This window comes from Squalius cephalus (assembly GCF_949319135.1).
Source record: "Squalius cephalus genome assembly, chromosome: 16".
NCBI lineage: Eukaryota > Metazoa > Chordata > Actinopteri > Cypriniformes > Leuciscidae > Squalius > Squalius cephalus.
Genome location: NC_137137.1, coordinates 6,728,494 through 6,749,460, shown reverse-complemented (window position 1 = coordinate 6,749,460; position 20,967 = coordinate 6,728,494). Strand labels below are relative to the sequence as shown.

General features: G+C 35.6%; 1 protein-coding gene across 3 annotated transcripts in view; it reads right to left on the bottom strand.

Moving 5' to 3' along the window:
• Positions 1–20,967, bottom strand: part of tjp2b (tight junction protein 2b (zona occludens 2)) — an 86,206-nt gene that overhangs the window by 7,520 nt on the left and 57,719 nt on the right. For all 3 annotated transcript variants that reach the window (XM_079895951.1, XM_079895952.1, XM_079895953.1), the window contains 13 exons: positions 19,492–19,595; positions 18,448–18,601; positions 13,060–13,171; positions 12,043–12,164; positions 11,383–11,446; positions 8,312–8,462; positions 7,593–7,701; positions 4,847–5,066; positions 4,415–4,596; positions 3,463–3,558; positions 2,879–2,958; positions 2,531–2,741; positions 1,978–2,078 (listed from right to left, as the gene is read on the bottom strand). In XM_079895951.1, coding sequence (XP_079752077.1) covers positions 1,978–2,078; positions 2,531–2,741; positions 2,879–2,958; positions 3,463–3,558; positions 4,415–4,596; positions 4,847–5,066; positions 7,593–7,701; positions 8,312–8,462; positions 11,383–11,446; positions 12,043–12,164; positions 13,060–13,171; positions 18,448–18,601; positions 19,492–19,595 — 1,706 coding nt within the window. The remainder of the gene's footprint in view (positions 1–1,977; positions 2,079–2,530; positions 2,742–2,878; positions 2,959–3,462; positions 3,559–4,414; positions 4,597–4,846; positions 5,067–7,592; positions 7,702–8,311; positions 8,463–11,382; positions 11,447–12,042; positions 12,165–13,059; positions 13,172–18,447; positions 18,602–19,491; positions 19,596–20,967) is intronic.

The window sequence follows — 20,967 nt, the reverse complement described above, 5'->3', positions numbered from 1 at the left end:
GGAATACTGGGAAAGATAAAGTGGGAAAATGTGAAAGTAAAGAGATGCTGTAAAATGTTGCATTAAAGTTAACATGAAACCATAATGGATTTTTTAATGCACAATCCTGGTTATAATGTACTGCCCATGATTCATCTTGTGTTAACATTTTAGATAAAAATATATTACTATATTTTTTTTGAAGGGGTCATGAATTGAGAAATCAAACTTCCCTTGATCTGTTGACATATATATGGAAGCTTGTTTCCGCCACAGAATAAAACATTTTAAAAGATAATTGCGACTTTTTATCTCACAATTGCGAGTTTACATCTCGCAATTCTGACTTTATTTCTCAGAATTGCGAGATATTAAGTCAGAACTGCGTGAAATAAAGTCACAATTGCGTCTTATAAAGTCAGAATTTCTCGCAATTGCGACTTTATATCACGCAATTCTGACTTTGTAATACGCAATTGGGAGATATAAAGTCAGAATTGTGAGATATAAACTATTCTGAGGTCTTTTTTTTCCCCTTAGAATTGGACTTTATATCTCAAAATTGTGAGTTTATATCTCACAATTCTGAGAAAAGATGTCAGAATTGCGAGATATAAACTCGCAATTGTGTTATAAAGTCAGAATTGCGTGATATAAAGTCGCAATTGCGAGAAAAAAAGTCAGAATTCTGACTTTATAACACGCAATTGCGACTTTATTTCACGCAATTCTGACTTTATTTCACGCAATTCTGACTTTATAAGACGCAATTGTGACTTTATTTCACTCAATTCTGACTTTATATCTCACAATTCTGACTTTATAAGACGCAATTGTGACTTTATTTCACGCAATTCTGACTTTATATCTCGCAATTCTGACTTTATATCTCGCAATTCTGAGAAAATATAAACTCGCAATTATGTGTTATAAAGTCAGAATTGCGAGATATAAAGTCAGAATTGCGTGATATAAAGTCAGAATTCTGACTTTTTTTCTCGCAATTGCGACTTTATTTCACGCAATTCTGACTTTATATCTCGCAATTCTGACTTTATTTCACGCAATTCTGACTTTATATCTCGCAATTGCGACTTTATTTCACGCAATTCTGACTTTATATCTCGCAATTCTGAGAAATAAAGTCAGAATTGCGAGATGCAAACTCGCAATTGTGAGATAAAAAGTCGCAATTATCTTTTAAAATGTTTTATGCTGTGGCGGAAACAAGCTTCCATACATATAAGAGGACATTGTATTATAAAAAAAAAGTTTCAGAACTCAAAACTTCCTCGTTAGTCCAAAAACAGCTTTTATTGAAACGACTTGTTTTGGATTTTGTCACATTATTACGTCATAGTGCGACGAAAGACCGCCTCTGCAGAAGACCAACACCTGCTTCTACATCATTGCCTCTTAAGCCCCGCCCACCGATTCTCACGTGTCATGTAGTAGTGAATATGAGACAGACGCAAACACAGGTTTACTCCAGCAACAATGTCGTAACACACGGATATGATAGGTACCGAGTATTTATACTGTAGCACAGCATCTTAAGTTATAAGTTATAATTTTTATACTATTTTTATATTTTGTATACTATATAACATTATATTATATAATGTATTTATTATTACAAGCTATAATTTGTATTTGCATTTGTATATATTACATTATTGTATTACATAATTATAATATTATTTAGTTATTGTTATTATTATTAGACTAAACTTTTTACAAGTTATAGACTAGTGGTGCTGCATAACAGAACTGACCACTCCAAAAAAAAAAAAACAAGTAACAATTGCTGCATCTCTGATTTGAATTATTTCAGTGATGTCCTGCTTTTATTCTTTTTGTATATACAGTTTCACAGATATACATCAGATGGCAGAAGTAAAATGGGTTGTAAACAGTGTTTCATGTTGACTTTAAGAGAAGGTTTTGTTTCAGAGTGGATAGAAGGTGATGGAGAACTATAACGTCCATTGTTTTTACCTTCCCCTCCGAGACCCACACAGCGTGGGTCTGCTGGTCTCGTATGGTCTCCTTCAAACTGCCGTACCAGGCATCATTAGCCGAGTTCAGATCGATAACAGCTAACAGTCCGATGGGGGAGGGAGCGAGAGAGAGAGAGAGAGAGAGAGAGAGAGAGATAGGAAATCAAAACATTTCGATTTGGGTCAACTGTCTCTAGGTTCAACTTGATCTATTTATCTCACTGTGTTTCCATCAGCTGCTTTCAATCATTTGGTGATTTTCGAACTGGAATCTGTGTCAAAGGCAGTTTTCACTGATATGTGCCAATCACAATATTTGATAGCTACTCTTTACTGCACTTCCCCTGAATTCAGTATTTAAGCATTTACAATAAACAGAATCATATTTGAATCTGCTTGTTCATGCTAAACTCGCCTCCACAATGCTACAATGCAAAATAATGCTAAAGAAAATCAAAAATAACCTTTCAGAGAGAAAGTCAGCAAAAAGTGAGCAAGTGAGCAAATACTGACAGCTTTTCATACGAGGTGTCTGGACCCCCAGGACTGACCGGTAAACAGGTGTGAGCAGGTTTTCCTGAGCTTCAGAGCCTGATCGTAGAGTTTGCGGGCACTGCGGTTAGAGCTGGGGATGACTCTCTGTCTCATCGCCTTCACCCCAGGTTTGCTGTCCGGGCTGAAAAGGATGACTATGGGGTACCACTGCGTGTAGTTCAGGGTGTCCACAGCTTTAGGAGTGACGTCCAGGAGAGCGTGCTTGTCCTGCATCAATGACAAAATGGGTCAATGCAGGTTAAATGTACAGTACAAGGCATAAAAGTACATTCATATAAATGACTCTGACTGAAACAAAATAATGCACGTTTTGGTTATTAATTTGTGTGTGATTACACAATTACCTGTTCGATGATCTGTCGAATAGTGTTGAGACGAACCACCCCAGAGGATTTTTCCGACCCCGCATCTTTGGGTTCTGTTTCTGATGTGCCATTGGACAAAAACAAGTATAATCAAACTACAAATACTTTACTCAATGCAACAAATTATTTTTATTTTTATTTAGCTTAAAGTCTTAAGCTGATGTCACACCAAACTTTATTATACATTCATATGCATACAAAATTTATATTCATGAAAAATGGCTACACGAGACATTTGATAAACACAATCTAAATTAAACTAAGACTGAAAATAAATCAAACTCATTTTTGGAGTTTCAAATGGGTGCAAGTTTAAAAATTATTAATACAACTTAGTATTATTCTATGAGGAAATGTATGTATTTATATAATATTTCATTAACATATTTTATATTTAACATTAAAAATGATAATTTAGTATTATTCCAAACAGAAGTTCAAAGCTTGACATCATATCAGGTTGTTAGTGTTCATTATGGTGTCTGAAATAATTTTGCATGCTTAAAACCTAGTGTGACAATCCCGTTATTGATGGCATCACAGAGACAGTCTCATGAACTCACTGGCGATTACAAACTGGTCTGGAAGCTCAGAGGCCAGTTTTTCACTGGCAGCATCAGCGATTGGTCCAAACAGCACAACCGGCCTTCGGAACCCCGCTATGGGAGGAACACAAGGTTTACAACAAGGATTTCACAGTCGAGGTAATCTGTTTTAGCCTGACTAAAGTACAGAATGGTTTCTGTTAATGGTAATACACACTCCTTTAGCTATGTAAATAGGCTTCAGAGAGCCTTGACTGATGAGTCAAAACAGCCTTTTTCAAACTCTTGACTGTGGGCTTCTGCCATATAAATCATGATGATTTTATTAGGTAATTTTTTTTGAACAGCGTGTAGGGAGCAATCTCTCTCAGTGATGAGCCCATTTTTCAAACATATTAAAATTTTCTCAGCTGCACAGACTTTCATTAGGCCGGTCAGCTCAGAGATTTGACTAATGTTGTGTGCAAGAAGTCATCTTATTGAGAAAGTTTATTGTGTAAACAATACAGGTACCATGATAAGTAAATTACTTAAAATATGACCCAGGATCACAAAACCAGTCACAAGTCGCACGGGTATATTTGTGGCAATAGCCAACAATACATTGTGTGGGTCAAAATGATCGATTTTTCTTTTATGCCAAAAATAATTAGGATATCATAAGTAAAGATCATGTTCCATGAAGATATTTTGTACATTTCCTACCGTAAATAAATAAAACATTTATTTTGTGAGTGGATGCAACACAATCGCGAACATAAATGGACAACTTTTAAGGCGATTTTCTCAATGTTTGGATTTTTTTGCACCCTCAGATTCCAGATTTTCAAATAGTTGTATCTCAGCCAAATATTGTCCTATCCTAACAAACCATACATCAATGGAAAGCTTATTTATTCAGCTTTTTTTGTGGTCCAGGTTCACATACATATACATATACATACATATATATACACACACACACACACACCTTCTCTCAGCACCACCCTCTCATAGGCAGGGAATCGTGTGGCGACAGCAGCAGAATTTTCCTCTCGGCTCTTCCGCAGGTCTTTCTTCTTGGCCGCCCTCTGACCACGTAGTCTCCAGAAGTCGGCTCGGTCACTTCCTGAGCCCTTATGTGTGTTCTGGACATTTGCCATCTGCTCCGCTCTGATCGGCACAGGAGCAAGGGTTATGAGTAGAAAAAGAGAGAGATAGATCATTATAGACTAATGATTTGTGCATATGTGCAAAGTATGCTATCGGGTTTTGTCCTAGATACAAAAAAATGAAAATAATTCAATTCAATGTTTGCTCTATTTTCGGGTTAAAGGCTTAAACACAGTTTAGCTTCGGCATAGTTTGACATATATAGCTTTTAATCTCAGGCAAAGATTTGTCCATCCTTTTCCGTTCTCACCTGCTCTTGTTGGGAATGATGCCCTTCTCCAGCAGCTGGTTGAATTTGCCCAAGCGGATGGCCAGCCAATTTCCCAGTTTGCCGTCGTATAAGGTGTCCACCACCTTGAGGATCTCCCCCCTGGAGAAGGCGAGACACTGAGGCAGCTCCTTCTCATACTCAAAATGGGTCCGGATGAAAAACGAGTCCCCTCGACCGGATACCAAGATGTCTTCATAAACTAGGACACAACACAGAGACATAAGCTCCCAATCATGCCTCAGACTCAATGTTTTGGGATTCATTTAAAGTGCATGTAATTGCAATATGCATCAGATGAATAAGACTAATTCAAATAAATAAAAATGGAAAAATAGATAAAAAATAAATAATAAACAATTACAATACAAAAATCAAAAGTGCTGTAAATAGTAAAAAAAAAAAAGGATTAAAAAAATGAAATAAATAAATAGATTAATAAGTAAATCTATCTAAAATAAGCACAAATCAAAAGGTTCTGTAAAAATAAAAAAATATATAAATGGACAAATAATATATAAATAAAGAGGTGCACAAAATATAAATAGATGAAGGTTATGAAACAATGAAGGTTTAGGAACCACTGGCATTATTGGAGATTGACTGAGTTGTTGTACTGGACATGTTGGCGCCCAGCAACCCAAATCTGCGAACTGGAAGGTCATGACGTGCCTAACTACAGGGTCCGAGTGTCAGCTGCATAATCAATGGAGATATGCTTCAGACTATCTGTATATGTGTGGAAAATTACAATGTTTATCTGTTCTTAGCCAATGAGAATCATTCAACCTGAAGCAAGGACATAGCTTAGACCTTGATGAAGGGCATAACGGCTGTGATCTTTGTAACTGTAACGGGGCGGCCTGCGAACTCCAGTGTGAGTCTTGAAGCTGACTTCTGCTGATGAAACTGCAAACTATCTTCAGCAAATCTTTTCTTTAATTTATTATAATTCTGACTCCGGGTCTTCATTCATCATATCTGGTTCTGGGTCTTTGACTGTAAAACCCCTTACAAAACAAACAAGTAAACTAATAAAATATATAATAAGACAATAAAATATAAATAAATAAATAAATAAATAAATAGATAAAAATGAAAATAATAAATAAATACATTTAATTATTATTAATTAATTAAATGTGATTTTCAGTCTACCAATCTCTCACTCTCTCCAAAAGTAATGCTGTAAATGAATTCTGTAGGTGAATGAATTTCCTTCGTGAATTTTAAATGGGTGATTCAGTGTCATTTAAGGATAAAATGAACATCGGTCAGAGTTCCTCTAGTGGTGCCGTCACCCTCTTGATTAAAGCTCTGACACCACATCTGACTCGGCTCAGACCAAATGAGCTTCAACCCCTGACAGCGTCAGTCCTCTCTTTCCCATGAGACATCCATGCCAAGGAGAGACAGAATGAGAGAAATAGAGATGAAGACAGGGAGTGAATGTGCTGGAAGAATGGCATGACAGCAGAAAAAGAGAGATAGAGCAGAGAGAGTAGTGTCAGTTCCAACAGTAGGGGTCACTGCTGACGTCCCGCTGTCTTGCGACGAGATTAGGAACTTGTTTTTGGTTGGACTTTTTTCTGAAGGTTTCTCTGCTGGGGTTGAACCAATAAACATTCAACACAGGGGTTTATTTACTTCCTCACATAACAGGCAAGAGAAAGCACAGCTCACAAACATGAAAATCAAGATTTTTGCATGTTTGTACACGTGCGCGCATGACCACACTTGACACGGCGGTCCCTGGAAAAGCCAAAACTGGCTACAACTGGTTTTGTACTGATGAGCAACAAGCCGAGGCCGCTCGACAGACTTTGTGTGTATAGGGGGAAGGGAAGAATGAAGAAAGAGCACTTCGGGGCCTGTTCACACATACAGAAATGTATTAATAGTTGCTAGTCCTACTGTGGGATGCTCTAATGTAGGGCCAAAAAAAGTACTAAAATATAATTAAAAAAATATTATTATTAGTATTTAAAATGTGTAGTAATTAAATAAATGAATGAATGAATAAATAAATAAAGATACACAGAATTGTACTGTACAAGCACACCAAGTATTTTAGCCTAACTCCAGTGATGACTGTGGACCACAGTTATTATCGTTAACTAAAGCTAAAACTAAAACATTTCTGTTCATTGAAATAAATAAAAATATTAGTTGTAAAACTTAAACTAATCGAAAATTATAAATGCTGCCTTGGCAATAAACTGAAATAGATTCAGTTGAAACACTAACCCCCGGTTTCACAGACAAGGTTTAAACCTAATCCCAGACTAAAATGCATGTTTCAACTGAAAGCAACTTGCACTGGCATATTTATATCTTGAAATATTTATATCTTGAAATATGCACATTCCATTGTTTTTTCTCTAGATGTACATCAGTAGTGTTTTTTCCAAGGCATGTTTATAAAAGCTAATTAAATGTCCTAATTGAACTAAGGCCTAATCCTGGCTTAATCTAAGCCCTGTCTGTGAAACCAGGCCTATAATTATTAATAATAATAATGAAAACATAAATTAAAATAAATTAAACCTAAATGGCAAAACAACAACTAATAAAATGATAAATACCCCTAAAAAATAAACTAAAATGAATATGAAAACTAATTCAAAATACTAATAAAACTAAAAACTATAATAGAACTAAATAACACTGCTGTGGTTTGTGTTTAATGTGTGTGGTGTGAGCGAGGCTCATGTTCTCTTGCTCTCACCCTCAGTTTTATTCTGTGCCAAAATAGTCACGACCTCACCCCGCGGGATCTCCAGCAGGAACAGCACGGCCTCCTCTCGCACAATGCCCCGAAAGTCAACGTTATTCACCTTTAGGGAGAGACAGATAACATGCACACGCACACACACATACAGTTGAAAAGGAAATGTGGCATATGCAAATCAAATTCAAAGCACATTCTCTTCGCCTAAAAGGATCTGGGAAAACTGTACATGCATATACATATAATGTTAACTTAAAGCTCTCTCCCCAATCCACCAAGGGTTTTTCTGAAAAATACCATATAAGAAGCATAATAAGGTTAGCTAATCAAAAGAGATGTAATTTACAATCATTACATTTAAAGATACAGTAAAAAAAAACAAACAAAAAAACAGCTTGTTTTATTCTAAGGGTCGAAGAGAACATGGAAAATAGTAAATAATTCAATTACAATTGTTTATGATGCAGAAAACCTCAACTAATATTATGTGTGAACTTCAGGAAAAAACTCAAAAACAAAAAAACAAACTGTAAAATATATCCCCTTTAAGTAGTGTTCAATGGCTGGCAATTTCTTACAACTCCATGAATAAGACCCTGTTATTATTAATTATGATGCTATATTCTGATTCGTGAAAAACAATAGAAGGCCACTAAAATGATCTGTACATTAGTAAGCCATTTCAGATGATGTCAATAGAAATGTTAATTTTGTACCTTCATGATCTGATCCCCTACGCGGAGACCTTCCTCTTCAGCCGGACTGCCCTCCTGCACTCCTGCTATGAATATTCCCACATCATTTCCTCCAGCCAACCTCAGTCCAACACTCTCTCCTTTCTGAAAGCTCACCATCACTGTGTTGGGCCTAAAAAAGAGAGCGAGGGTTAGGTATTTGCTATCATCCTAATGCATATGACTCATTTTAATAATTAATATATACAGCATATATATATATACAGTATATATTATATATATATATATAAATTCAAATAGTTTAATGAATTTATGGAAATTATAGGTGTTATAATGTTGACTCAGCAGCCATTGTGTTCCCATATATATATTTTTTTTTAATTATTTTAAATAATTTCATTCTGAAACAACTGCAAGCTGACAGACTCCAAATGTATGTTAATCACACACACCTGCCAATTCACTACTGTTCAAAGTTTTAGGTTGGTACGATTTTTATTTTTTGAAAGAAATGTATACTTTTATTCCGGAGGATGCATTACACTGATCAAAAGTGACAGTAAAAAACATTTATAATGTTACAAAGTTTACAAAGGGAAAGTTCCCTTCGGACCCAAAATATTCATTTTAATTAGCTTAGTCTGAGATGGTACAATCTTACTTTATCTGATAGAAATGTTAATACAAGAAATGCAACAAGAACCCGTTTAATATAAAGACCCCTAAATAAGATGTTTGGAAAAAACATACTGAGGCTTAAAAATGATCCAATTTCCATTCATCCTTTCCAAACACACCAAAAACCAAATGCACTGTCATGTCTTGGTCTCCAGCTGAAAGCACCTCTCTCATCCTGTGCTCAGGTAAAAACAAACTCTGGTCTCTAGTCTTAAAGCAAAGCGTCTCTGTAAGCAAGTGCAGAACACGAAAATAACCTCTCCCAGTGGATACGAGCAGCAGCAGACTGCCTCTTCCTCATGAATATGGAGGAGCTGACGGAGAGGATGATTAAAAGAGAGAGAGAGAGAGAGATTGCGGCAGGATCCATCTCGTCTGAGGCTGTGATGCAGATGACCCCCCATCTCGGTTTCATTTTCTGTGCTTTATCTTCCTGTCCGCTCTTCCACCAGTGTGACAGTTTAAACAGATAGTTCACCTCAATATTAAAGAGTCCATATTATGCCATTGCAAAGTCTTGATTTTGTTTTTGTTCAAATAACACATTATTTTTACATCTGTCAGTAACACTCTGTTTAGATCCTGTCTATTTGTCTACATACTGTCAGTCCATATCCGATTATTTATGCATCAACTGGAATTATTGACGTCCACATTGTGTATCTCAACTGTTCAGATCAATGAATGCCGCTCTTTTGTTTTTCGGAATATCTGCATTGGTTTCTATGGCAATGATGTTACGTTGGTAGGTAGGCGTACACTAAAAACAACAACAACAAAAACAACAACCACCACTGCAACATGGAGGGTTGTCTTATTTACAACATGATAATACGTAGCCGCTGCGCTACACTACTGCGTCTTCTGAAGCAGCGGCAGAAACTGAGGCTGGTATGAGTGGCTTTATTTCACACTGTCGTCTCCGCCTGTTTCAAAACATGTCTGTTATATTGTCATTTTCTGCTCATTCGGCACTTTGCAACAACAAAACCTTGTTTCTACAGCAACTGTCAGCATGTTTTCTATAACAACGTCTGACGCTTACATTTCACGTGGCTTGAGAAAATCACATAAACCACACGAAATCCGATCAGAGCAGTCCGACTGAAACAGTCCCAACTTGTTTCTGAAATGTCACCTTAGTTTCAGCACACTACTAGCGCAACTCAACCAGGCGTCGGCCCCTTTTTTGCTTATGCCTTGGGCGGAAATTATTTAAATGAGGAATATTGTGGCTTGTAGATTCCAGAAGAAAACTCATGACTACAATCAAGGCGTTTCAAGGAGTTCAGAAACAGTGCTTAGTGATATAGAGAATAACTCCCTTTGGAGTGACTATGATTTGTAACTTTGCAGACCTTTTTCATGTTCAAACAGCAACATTACACACTAAGTTGAAAAAGCATAATAAGTCCTATAATAGGTAACAATAATAATAACAAATAGGATAAGAATGTTTTTGGTGAGGTGAACTGTTACTTTAAAAACACAGATATACAGACAAACAACTACAGACGAACAAGTGCGCTGGTGCTTTTGGAGCGTTGGTCTGTATAATGCGTAGGGCTGTGCGATTAATCGAAATTGAGTTTCGATTTCAGCTTCCAGCGATTATGAAAATAAGATAACTGAAATAAAACAATTATTATGCCTCATTCCGTTCCTAAATGGCTAAATGGTCAAATACATGCAAAAATATGTCAATGCTGGGCAAAACCCAGTCGGTTATGTCTTAAAGTCCCTGTAAAGTCAAAATTAAGTATGTGTTCTGAGTTTGTCACACCACAGAATAATGTGTTGTTAGCCACCCAGCCAAATTTGAATGATAAAAAAAGCAGCTAAGTAAATAAAATAAGCGATCAAAATCTTGAAAAAATTAGCAGTCATCTCTGCTCTCAAAATCCGGAACACAGCAACGGTGAAAAACTGTTCAACGGTCTAACTCCACAATTCAGTACTTCACAGTTCACAGTCTTTGTAATATGGTTTAGAAATACATTTCTAACATTTATAATGTGTTTAGCATTTTTTTTTAGAATTGCCTTTACAGAGACTTTAAGTAAATATAAACTTTTGGGAGAAAATAGAATGTGTAGAGAAAAATTTGTATCAAGAATTGTGAAATTGCACTGGTAAAATTTAGATATCACAGCAACCTTATTTCCAGTAAATAGATAAATTATGACCAAAATAATTGTGATTATGATTTTTGCCGTAATCGAGCAGCCCTACTAATGTGTGTGTGTGTGTGTAAGATGAGTGTGTGGTGACTGAACTCCAGCCCTATCTACAGATCTAAACTCAGCCCTCAGTGAGTCCTCAGGTTTATAGCTAGTGAATAAGATCTTAGTTCAGTGAATAAGATCATGCGTGAGGAGGGTTGAACCTGCGGGTTATTCACAGCATCCACTCACCCATAAATGGCCTCGTCCTCTGGGCTCGGTCTCAGCAGGATCTTGGGTGTTGTCTTTAAAGCTGCTGCACATTGAATAAAAAATTATTTAGCATCAGTTTAATTCTGAAACAACTGCAAGCAGACAGACCTGAGAATTTAAATCATAAATACACTATGGTGCTATAAATGCAGTCTTGGTGAGGATAAGAGACTTCTCCCAAAAACATTAAAAAAATCTTACTGACCTCAAACTTTTGAACGAACCATGCATTTATGAAATAAATAAATAATGTTCTTATGACAATGCAATTGTGTAGCAGGTTTCTTTGCATACTAGTGACAATTTTAGTGACAAATTTAGTACAGAGGTAAATGTCAGAAGTAATGACAGATGTTTTCTTTTGTAGGAGATTTGCTGATTTTTGAATCACTAACATCCGTGAGGGTCAAAACATTGAACCTACTGTATGTAATGCTGCAGTTAGTACGTTTCTGACAACCATTTGTCTGGTTTTATTTGGTCAGCAAAGCCAATTATACTCTCATTTGACAATTGACAAGTATTGCTACAGTAATCCTCTGCCAGAGGGTATCAAACCATAATTCATCTATAAACCAAAAGTTTAGGTCTTTTTCTACAATCAAACTATGAGGGATATAGAAAGAATCATGTTCCTACGTGGTGGTGGCTCTTCTTCTTGAGGTTCTGCTCTCTCCTCCTGGACTGGAAGCGGCTCCTCTGGAGTTTTGTAGGGAGAGGATGTTACAGCGGGCTTTGCGAGTCTGCTCTGAGGGTCCTCCCTAAAAATAACAACAACAGATAAATTGCCGTTTTGATCTGACAGTTTCTGACTGAAAATATGCATATTCCACTAACATTAGACAATTGCTGCTGAATGTCTTGAGCTAACAAATTACTCTTTGTGAAATATTCTGACTGAAAGGTAAATTTGCACTGTCTTTAAAAAAAAAAAAGCCACTTAGTTTGATGCTTTGTTTTTTTTTTTTTGAGAATAGGCGTAAACACGCATTATTCAGACTTAAATGGTTGTAATTCATGAACGCTTTGGAATACAGACCTCTGGTTGGTCTCTTTTGTAAAGAAGAAAATCAAAAGCACATCAAAAAATTAAAGGGTAAAAAAAGTTACAGAAGTTTAAGTTTACTGTAAAGTAAATGTACTGCACTAAACATTTCATACAAAATACAATTTTTAAAAATTATTTGGACTCTAAAACTCTAAAATTGCTATTAAATCAAAGCCATATCTAGGTTGTTATCATAAAAATCGAGGCTCAACATCAAAAATCGCCACCAAGTGACACTCACACTTATATAATTGCAGTAAATGCAATTATTAATTTGGAAAATGCTGGTTTCCAAACAACATTGGACTGCTTAATGACACTATTGCCTTTTTTGATCTGCTTTGCAGCAGAATTGATCATCATTATCGTCCAGTTTATTATTTTGAAGCTCTGTATTGTATGAAGTGCTACATGAATAAAGGTGACTTGACTTTCATTGCATGGATAAAAAACACAGGAGACATTTTACAAAACATCTTTGTGTTAGCCAATTTTCTAGTTTTGGTGAACTATCCCTTTAAATGTCCAAATACCTTTTAGAGCTACTGTATTATCCATCCCTAATGTGTGTTGAAAATATCTAGAGCTGATCTTAAAGCGGTGCGCACCTGGCATTCTCTCGCGCTGCGTCATTAGAAGAGTGTGAGGAAAGGTCAGATTGACGTGACCTTTGGTCATCTTGAGGTGAGTAGGAATGGTAAGACTCCATCTCAGAAATATCTGAAAGAAACAAAAGTCTACAATGAGAAGCGAAGGACTTTCCTTCTTTTAGTTCTGGACAGGAAAGAGACGAGGCCCAGAAGAGACAGAATTAAATGGACCCACAACCACAGAGAACGAACCACCATGTTACTGTCGACTTGGTGTTAATCTGCCAAGATCTGCCCCGTTATAACAATCATTTCTGTTTATATACAGTATTCTGTGATTTTGACCACAGGATATCCAAGCCTTTTTGACCCAAATCATGGTGATTTACAATGCCAACATGACTCAAATGTCCAGAATTTTATGAAGCTTTCATGAAGAGACTAATAGCAGTGTTATACAGAGGCAGAAAGTGTGTTGGACAGGTGTGATTAATCTTTAGGAACTGAACACCCTGAGAAAGGTAGAGAAAAAGGACAGACAGGAAGTGACATCTACAGCAACTGCCTTGGAGAGCAGAGATGTGTGCAGAAGCAGCTAGTGCTTGCGTTCATTAAAGATACTTTGATAGTTAGAAGAAACAGTTCACCCCCCCCCAAAAAAAATAGATAAATAACATAATTTACTCAACCTCATGTCATTCTAAACCTGTATGAATGACTTTCTTCAGTTAAAAGAGATTTTGAAGACTTTGAAGAAGTCTTTACTGATTCATTTTTGAGTAGTTAACTAATCGTTGTTGCAACCAAATCACAGAGTCAGTAAAACAACCTTGATCAGTCCGATTCGTGAATGAATCGTGCAGTATAATACTAGTTCAATTAGTCAATTAACAGATTATCATTAAATAACAATTTAAGTATTGGTCTGACTCATTATTGTATCATTGTCACAGTTGTTGTATAGAAAATATCTGACCAAATATTCTTCAAAATATGAAAAATTTTGCGACACAAAAGAAAGAAAGTCTTTTATATCGACATGAGGGTGAACTATTCCTATAATTTCTCATTTTAGAGCTCTACATTTTCCAGGGAAGTTAAGAATTATTTGAGAACAAGTAAAACCACCAAAGACGCAGAGCAAGGAAAGTGAAGCATCGCCCTAAAAGAGAAAGCAGGACAGAAGTAGTGACGGCCGGGGAAAAAGAAAAGAGTTACTGTGTGGTCTGCTGGTGATCTAAGTGCATGTCCAGTGCATTAACAGAACTCCTCTCGCTCTTCTGAGCGCCGCTGGTGGGCGTACGGTACGCCTGTCCTGCAAATCTACAACACACTCCATCCATAACAGAGCAAAAGGACACTGCCGCCCACCTGCTTCAGAGCTCAGCGGGATAATGCTTAGAGCTAGCTGAGTAAACAGACACAAATATGATCCCAGCACTGGCTGTAGATACAGTATTCAAAAAAATTGCGTACATTTTTTACTCAGGAAGGGCAGAAATCGGCAAGTGATACAGATGCTTGATACTACAGTGGGGTCCAAAAGTCTCAAACAAAAATGAAATCTGGGATTCAAAATTTCATTTAAACATGAAAATAAACAATGTTTAAGGGGTTTTAAATATTTAAAACCACCAAAACACAAAAAAGGAGGAAAAGTGATTTATTTTTAAAAATAATATATTAATAATATTTAAAAAATATATATATAAAAAAAATTCACACTCTCCCTACTCAAAATGTATATACACACACACACACACACACACTCACTCTGGACAACTAACAATTGACAACTAGAAAGTGTTCAAATACTTTTCGTTACTTTTTTTGTGAAATTAATCGAGTGACTTTTATCCTCTATGTTTACATGCACAAATTGTCCTTGATCCAAATTAAATTCAATCCGCCAACAGATTCCAAATGTGCTGTTCATATGTTCCCTCAAATCTGCATCACAATTAAAACGTTTACATGCATGTTACACTTGTTCTGAACTCAATTTCTGAGCATGCCGTTCAAGTGCGGCATTAAGTGTCACGTTATCTTAAGAACAAGAAGCTTTCGAGTTCTGTCAGATGATTAAAGAAGAAAGTCGATTCAGCATATCACCTCAGTGTGTATCTAGCTTTTTTGCTTTTATAACATATCTAAAATTATCCCCAAAAAAAAGCTTTCTTCTCATGTTGCTAAATTTATTTAAATGGGAAGTCAAAAGCAGGATCCCAATATCTTAATTTATTCAGATCAAGCTGAATTTTTTTCCCTATCTGTTCTGTACTTGAGGGATTGGAATGGGCTATCGGTCAGATTATTTGCGGATTATTAGTCTGCATGTAAACACAGATTCAGGAGAACATCAGGGAGGATCAGGGAGCTGGTGTTTTCCAGGCGTGTTTCCATCTGTTGGGTGGGGATGAAATTACAGTCTGTCTCTTACGAGGGGGAGGACAAACCACAGAGCAGGGACAGCTGCGGTACACTCCCCCTGACTACAACCCAAAACAGCACGGCCAGGACTGGATTTAGTCCGCAGCGCTACTGTGACAACACATGCAGACCAACAGAGAGAATGAAAGAGAGCAAACACACATACACACATGCAAAGGCTAGCTAGACCCTAGGGCCTTGGGCGATATTGCATTGACCATATTTGATATTGCAATATTCTGAGGGGAAAACTAAACATATATATATAAAAATAACAACAACAAAAAAAAAAAATAGCAATATTTCAATATTTACTAATACATTATTGAAATCAAAAGTTGTATATGTTAATCGTATTTAATGGACCTGAGCTAACATAGAATTAGTTTTTATTAATTAAAATCAACAAAGATTCATTTTAACTAACATTAAGAACTAACATTTCTAGATATAATTATATTTTATATACATAATACTAACATTTAGTAGTATCTATAATATGTATACTATATTTAATAGTATAAAATAATATAAAAATATATTGATTATATATATTTTTTTAAATAAATGATAATAAAACATTAAAAACATTATAAAAATATTTCTAACATGACAATCGTATTTCACCTGTAAAATAGTAGTGATATATATTATGGATATTCCCTATATCGCCTCGACCTACTAGTGACTGAGAATAAACAAATGGCACTTCCACTGTTCATAGTGTGTTAAAAGACAACATATTAAAACTAGTAACTATTTACTTTTGTAACACATGTCCTTAAAAGAAAAAAAATATTTTCATAACCAAACTTTTTTTTTTTTTTTTTTTTTTTTAAATGTAATACCTTCCTCCTCCTTCATAACAATTAATTCAAATCCCACAGCACACAGTCAAGTCTCACCTGACATTAATTTCCCATTGAATATACTGTTTTACATAGAAATATGCTGCATTATGGAAGTCAAACGCATTGTGAATTCCATTGCCATCATGTTGTCTTTAAACACAAATACCTGAATTTACATAGAACAATGAAACACATGCAGGGGTGACATCCAATTGCATACAAAACTAATTGAAGATAAAGACACAGGGGACAGTGCTGATTTACGACAGTAAGCTTTGAGCGTCACGGTTCAACGTGTTCAAGCATGCTACGCTACAAAGTCACAGCTTTTTGAATACAATGAACGATAAAAATGAGGAAATAGCTGAAAGCCGGCTGTCACATCATCTAGTCAAAATGAAAAGTAGTGCACAATGGTGCGTAAGAGGCAATGAACAGTACATGCTGCATTTTTATGGCAGGGTGTAAATCACATCTCAATTTAACTTCTCCAACCGGCACGGAGCAGCATATACAATGCATACAGTGACTCATGAATGCCGACGAATGCAAACATGAAATGGAAATGCATTTAGCTGTTCTGCCCTGCCCCACTCGACAAGCGGAATTTACTTCCACCTGCATTTAATACCTTGAGGACGGTAGATCTGTAAAAGCCATATGATATCCAGCTGTCCCACCCTAATAACAGCTGAAGAGTATGAAATAGCATCCTTCCAGACACGGCTTCCCCTTTATGATAAATAAGTCACCACCACACAGACATAACATTGAGCAGACTTATTTATTGTTAAAGAAGGTTTTAAAAAAAGGAGGTTAGCATTAAACATAAGAGCACAGTGTGAAAGTTTTACAGGTTTGTTGAGGCACAGTCATGATTAAAGATTAAAGGCAACCAGACTTTATGTTGTGTCTCAGCGGTCCATCAGCTAAAAGTATGACATATCTGTATTATCTGTAAAAAGAGAACACAAAAATAGCATTTCTGTTGTAAGCTGTTTGCTTTTTCTCAGGTAAGCGCATCTTTCTGGTGTTAAAATATTCATTGTGTTTAAGTGCAAACAATGATGCCTATGTATCTGATAGAAAGGTTAAGATACCGGTACCTGCTATTAACATCCATTTATGTCCATGCACAAAAAAAAAAAGTATATGTATGTGTATATGTGTGTGTGTATATATATATATTTAAATCATAAAAATAAATATAATAAACAATATAATTATAAAATAAACAGTTTCTTGAATTTTTTATTAATTCTAATCAATTTATACAGTATTTGAATTATAATAAATTATATGTTATGGCTTCTACTTTTCGATCTGATGTACATTTTCTTTAAAAGCTACCACTCAATGTTTTAAAAGTAAAAAAAAATAATAATAATTTAAATTCAAAAATCATGCAAAAAACAACAACAACAAAACTATTTGTAAGTGCTTTCTGGAATAAAAAAATGTGGTGCCCTTGGATCTTTTATCATAAATGCGGGACTTCCTTTAACACAGCTGCCATATTGAGTGTTGCGATTCCTCCCATTAATTTTTCTACAAATGGGTTGTCTCCTTATACAGTCTCTGATGCGGTCCACTAGTGGTCAGATAATCCGAGACGGATGTTAATAGCAGGTATAAATGGAGTCAGTAAATCTCAGCTCTTTGCTAAAAACAATACAGTCTTGTAATTTCTAAATGACTATGTGTTCCTGTTAAATGTACTGTACTATCAATCTTTAACTATACAGCCAGAGGAAGTTTTATAACCCATGTCCGAATGCATTAACGGTATCACCTCTGTAGAGGACCATACATATAGTTGAAATTGTGCCAGTGGATGATAACCATGCTCCGACACAGACGGTGACAAATTGGTTTTGTGCTTCGACACTCATTTCAAGTCTATTAATAGTGATTTGCATAATTAACTGTAATTTATTACAGCCTCAGCGCCTGGCGAATGTGTACATGATATTACTAATCTGATTTATCAGAGCCAATTCATGCTATCTGCTTTTAATTAAAGTGTGTTAGAGAGCAAACAGCCAGAAGGTGAGCACCACGGCTCAGGAAGCGCTGTAATGGAGACTAGTCTACGGACAAACGCTGCATGATAGATGAAACTAACCGTCAGGCTCCGAGTCGCTGTCTGCCAGGGCAGGGATGCGCACCAGGACCTGACGCTGATCTCTTTGGACCACCAGTTGCAGCTTGCCCCGTGATTTCTCAATCAGCTTGCCGGCGTCACTCAGAGAGAGGTTCTCAGTCACCGTTCCGTTGATCTGGAAAAAACAAAAGATGTAACATTAATGGTTCAAGCTTTTATAACGCTAATGTTATAACATTAGACTCACGACATGAGTCTAATGTCAAAGGGCTTGAGTTTTGAATGGCATTTTGGTGGAGGTGTGCGAACAGTCACCCCAATTATATATTCATATATTGACAAGGTTGATAAATAGGCAGATATTTTCCATGATAAAATCATAAATCATAATTATTGATTATCTCCCTTGATACTGTCACTGCATTTACTAATAATATTAATGTAAAATACTAGATTAAATTTAAAATATATTATTTTATATCATATTATTATTTTACAGTTAATTTGATATGTAAATATGAAGTAAAATGAAGTTAAATATGTACTGTAAAATAATAAAAAAAGGTTAATTTCATAAATTGTATGTCATTGTCTTTAAATCGTGTGAAATCATGAATTTCAACATTATATTAGCCATCAGCAACCATGTGCAGAGTTTTTTAGTATTATTTATTTACTGTATATACTATTATAGTATTTAAATAAAATTTAGCTTTTATTTTTACATTGCTAGTTTTTTGTTATATGCTTTTGTCATTTTTATTAGTCTTTTTTAATATTTCAAAATAGCTTTAATTTATTTCAGTTTGTTTTACTAATTTAGTACTTCAACTAAAACACTTTATCTCAGTTGTCACAACAACATTTCTAATTTTCATTTAAGTTTTTTTTTTTAAGTTAACATCTAAGTTTTCATCTAATATTTATATTTTAATAACTTGATTTTTAATATATTTAGTTCTAGTTAACAATATCAACGACATATTAAACACAGAAAGCTATTTAAAGCAATTTTATAGATTTCATGTGTGAATATGGCTGCTGTGTGAAGAGTCTTATAGGAACCTTGAGAATGATGTCGCCCTCCTGGAGATTTCCATCTCTGGCAGCCAATCCAGTGCCGGTCATCTCTTTGATGAAGATCTGGCTGCCCAGCCGGAGGCCGTACTCTACAACGAAACACAATGAAACATTGATTCTATTCAGCAACGCTAACATGAACCTAACAACCATGATGACCTTGACCCTTTTAGTACTCAGCAATCCCTCCAGCTGTCAATCAAATTGAAACTATGGAAAATATGGAATATTGATCTGACAGGCAGAATCAGAGCTCTGAACGCTCAAGAACATTTTTTGGTTCAAATATTGTTGTAAAGAAAAACGTTTCCTGTTTCCCAACCCAAGGCATAATCTGGTAATAAACAGCGCTCCCCGCTTTGCCCTTCTGAGCTGAGGGTTATGAGCAGCTGGTGAGGAAATCGGAAGAGACGGACCGCTTTATGTGAAGTCACAAGAATGTATCTCCTCTGAAATCTCCTGACAGGGCCATCATAAATAAATCAGATTAAAATATCATCAAAATCTACTGAGGACAAACGGATTTAGGATGGATGTATGGAGGTCTAAAGAAAACAGAATGAGAGGGAAATAAAGAAATGGGAGAATTACAACAGGACAGAGAGAGAGCCAGCTGCCCTGTTCACATGTGTGAAGCTCAGATGGTCTTTTTATGTTGTGTGTTATTGCCGCAGCATCTGACCTGATCTCTACTGCAGGAATAAAGGCTCTGCACCTGTAAAGGGGTCATATGACATATTTTACACTATTGAGATAAAAATGATTGATGAACTATGAAAATATGCTGTTACGGTTGTGCGGCACATTAAGTGTTTATTATTTAGTGAACATGTCACAATATAATGCAGTTTTGGAAAGAGGCTGTTATTGAAGGATGGGGTCTCACAAACTATACTGGACCTTACAGAGCAACATGAAGACTATATACACTACCGTTTGATTGGGGTTGGTACGATTTTTTTAAAGAAGTCTCTTATGCTCACTAAGGCTGTGATATAAAATCAGTGATATCAAATGTGATATAAAATCAGAATTTTCAGCATCATTACTCCAGTCTTAAGTGTCACATGATCCTTCAGAAATCATTCTAATATGCTGATTTGCAGCTCAAGAAATATTTCTAATTATTAAATATGTTGAAAAAAGATGTGTTGTTTCATATTTTTGTGGAAACCATGATTATTTTATTCAGGACTCTTTGGTAAATAAATAGAAAGTTCAAAAGAACAGCATTTTGTAACATTACAAATTTCTTTACTGTCACTTTTGATCATTTGAATGTGTCGTTGCTGAATTAAGTTTTTTTTTCTGTTGTTGTTTAAATTGTGCTGACCCCAAACTTTGGAACGGTAGTATATTTATGAAGCTTTTTTGTATTTTAAAAATGCAGCTAAAAAACGGTCATATTGTGAGGCCATACTATTAATTTAATTAAATTAATTATGCATCCTTACATTTTAA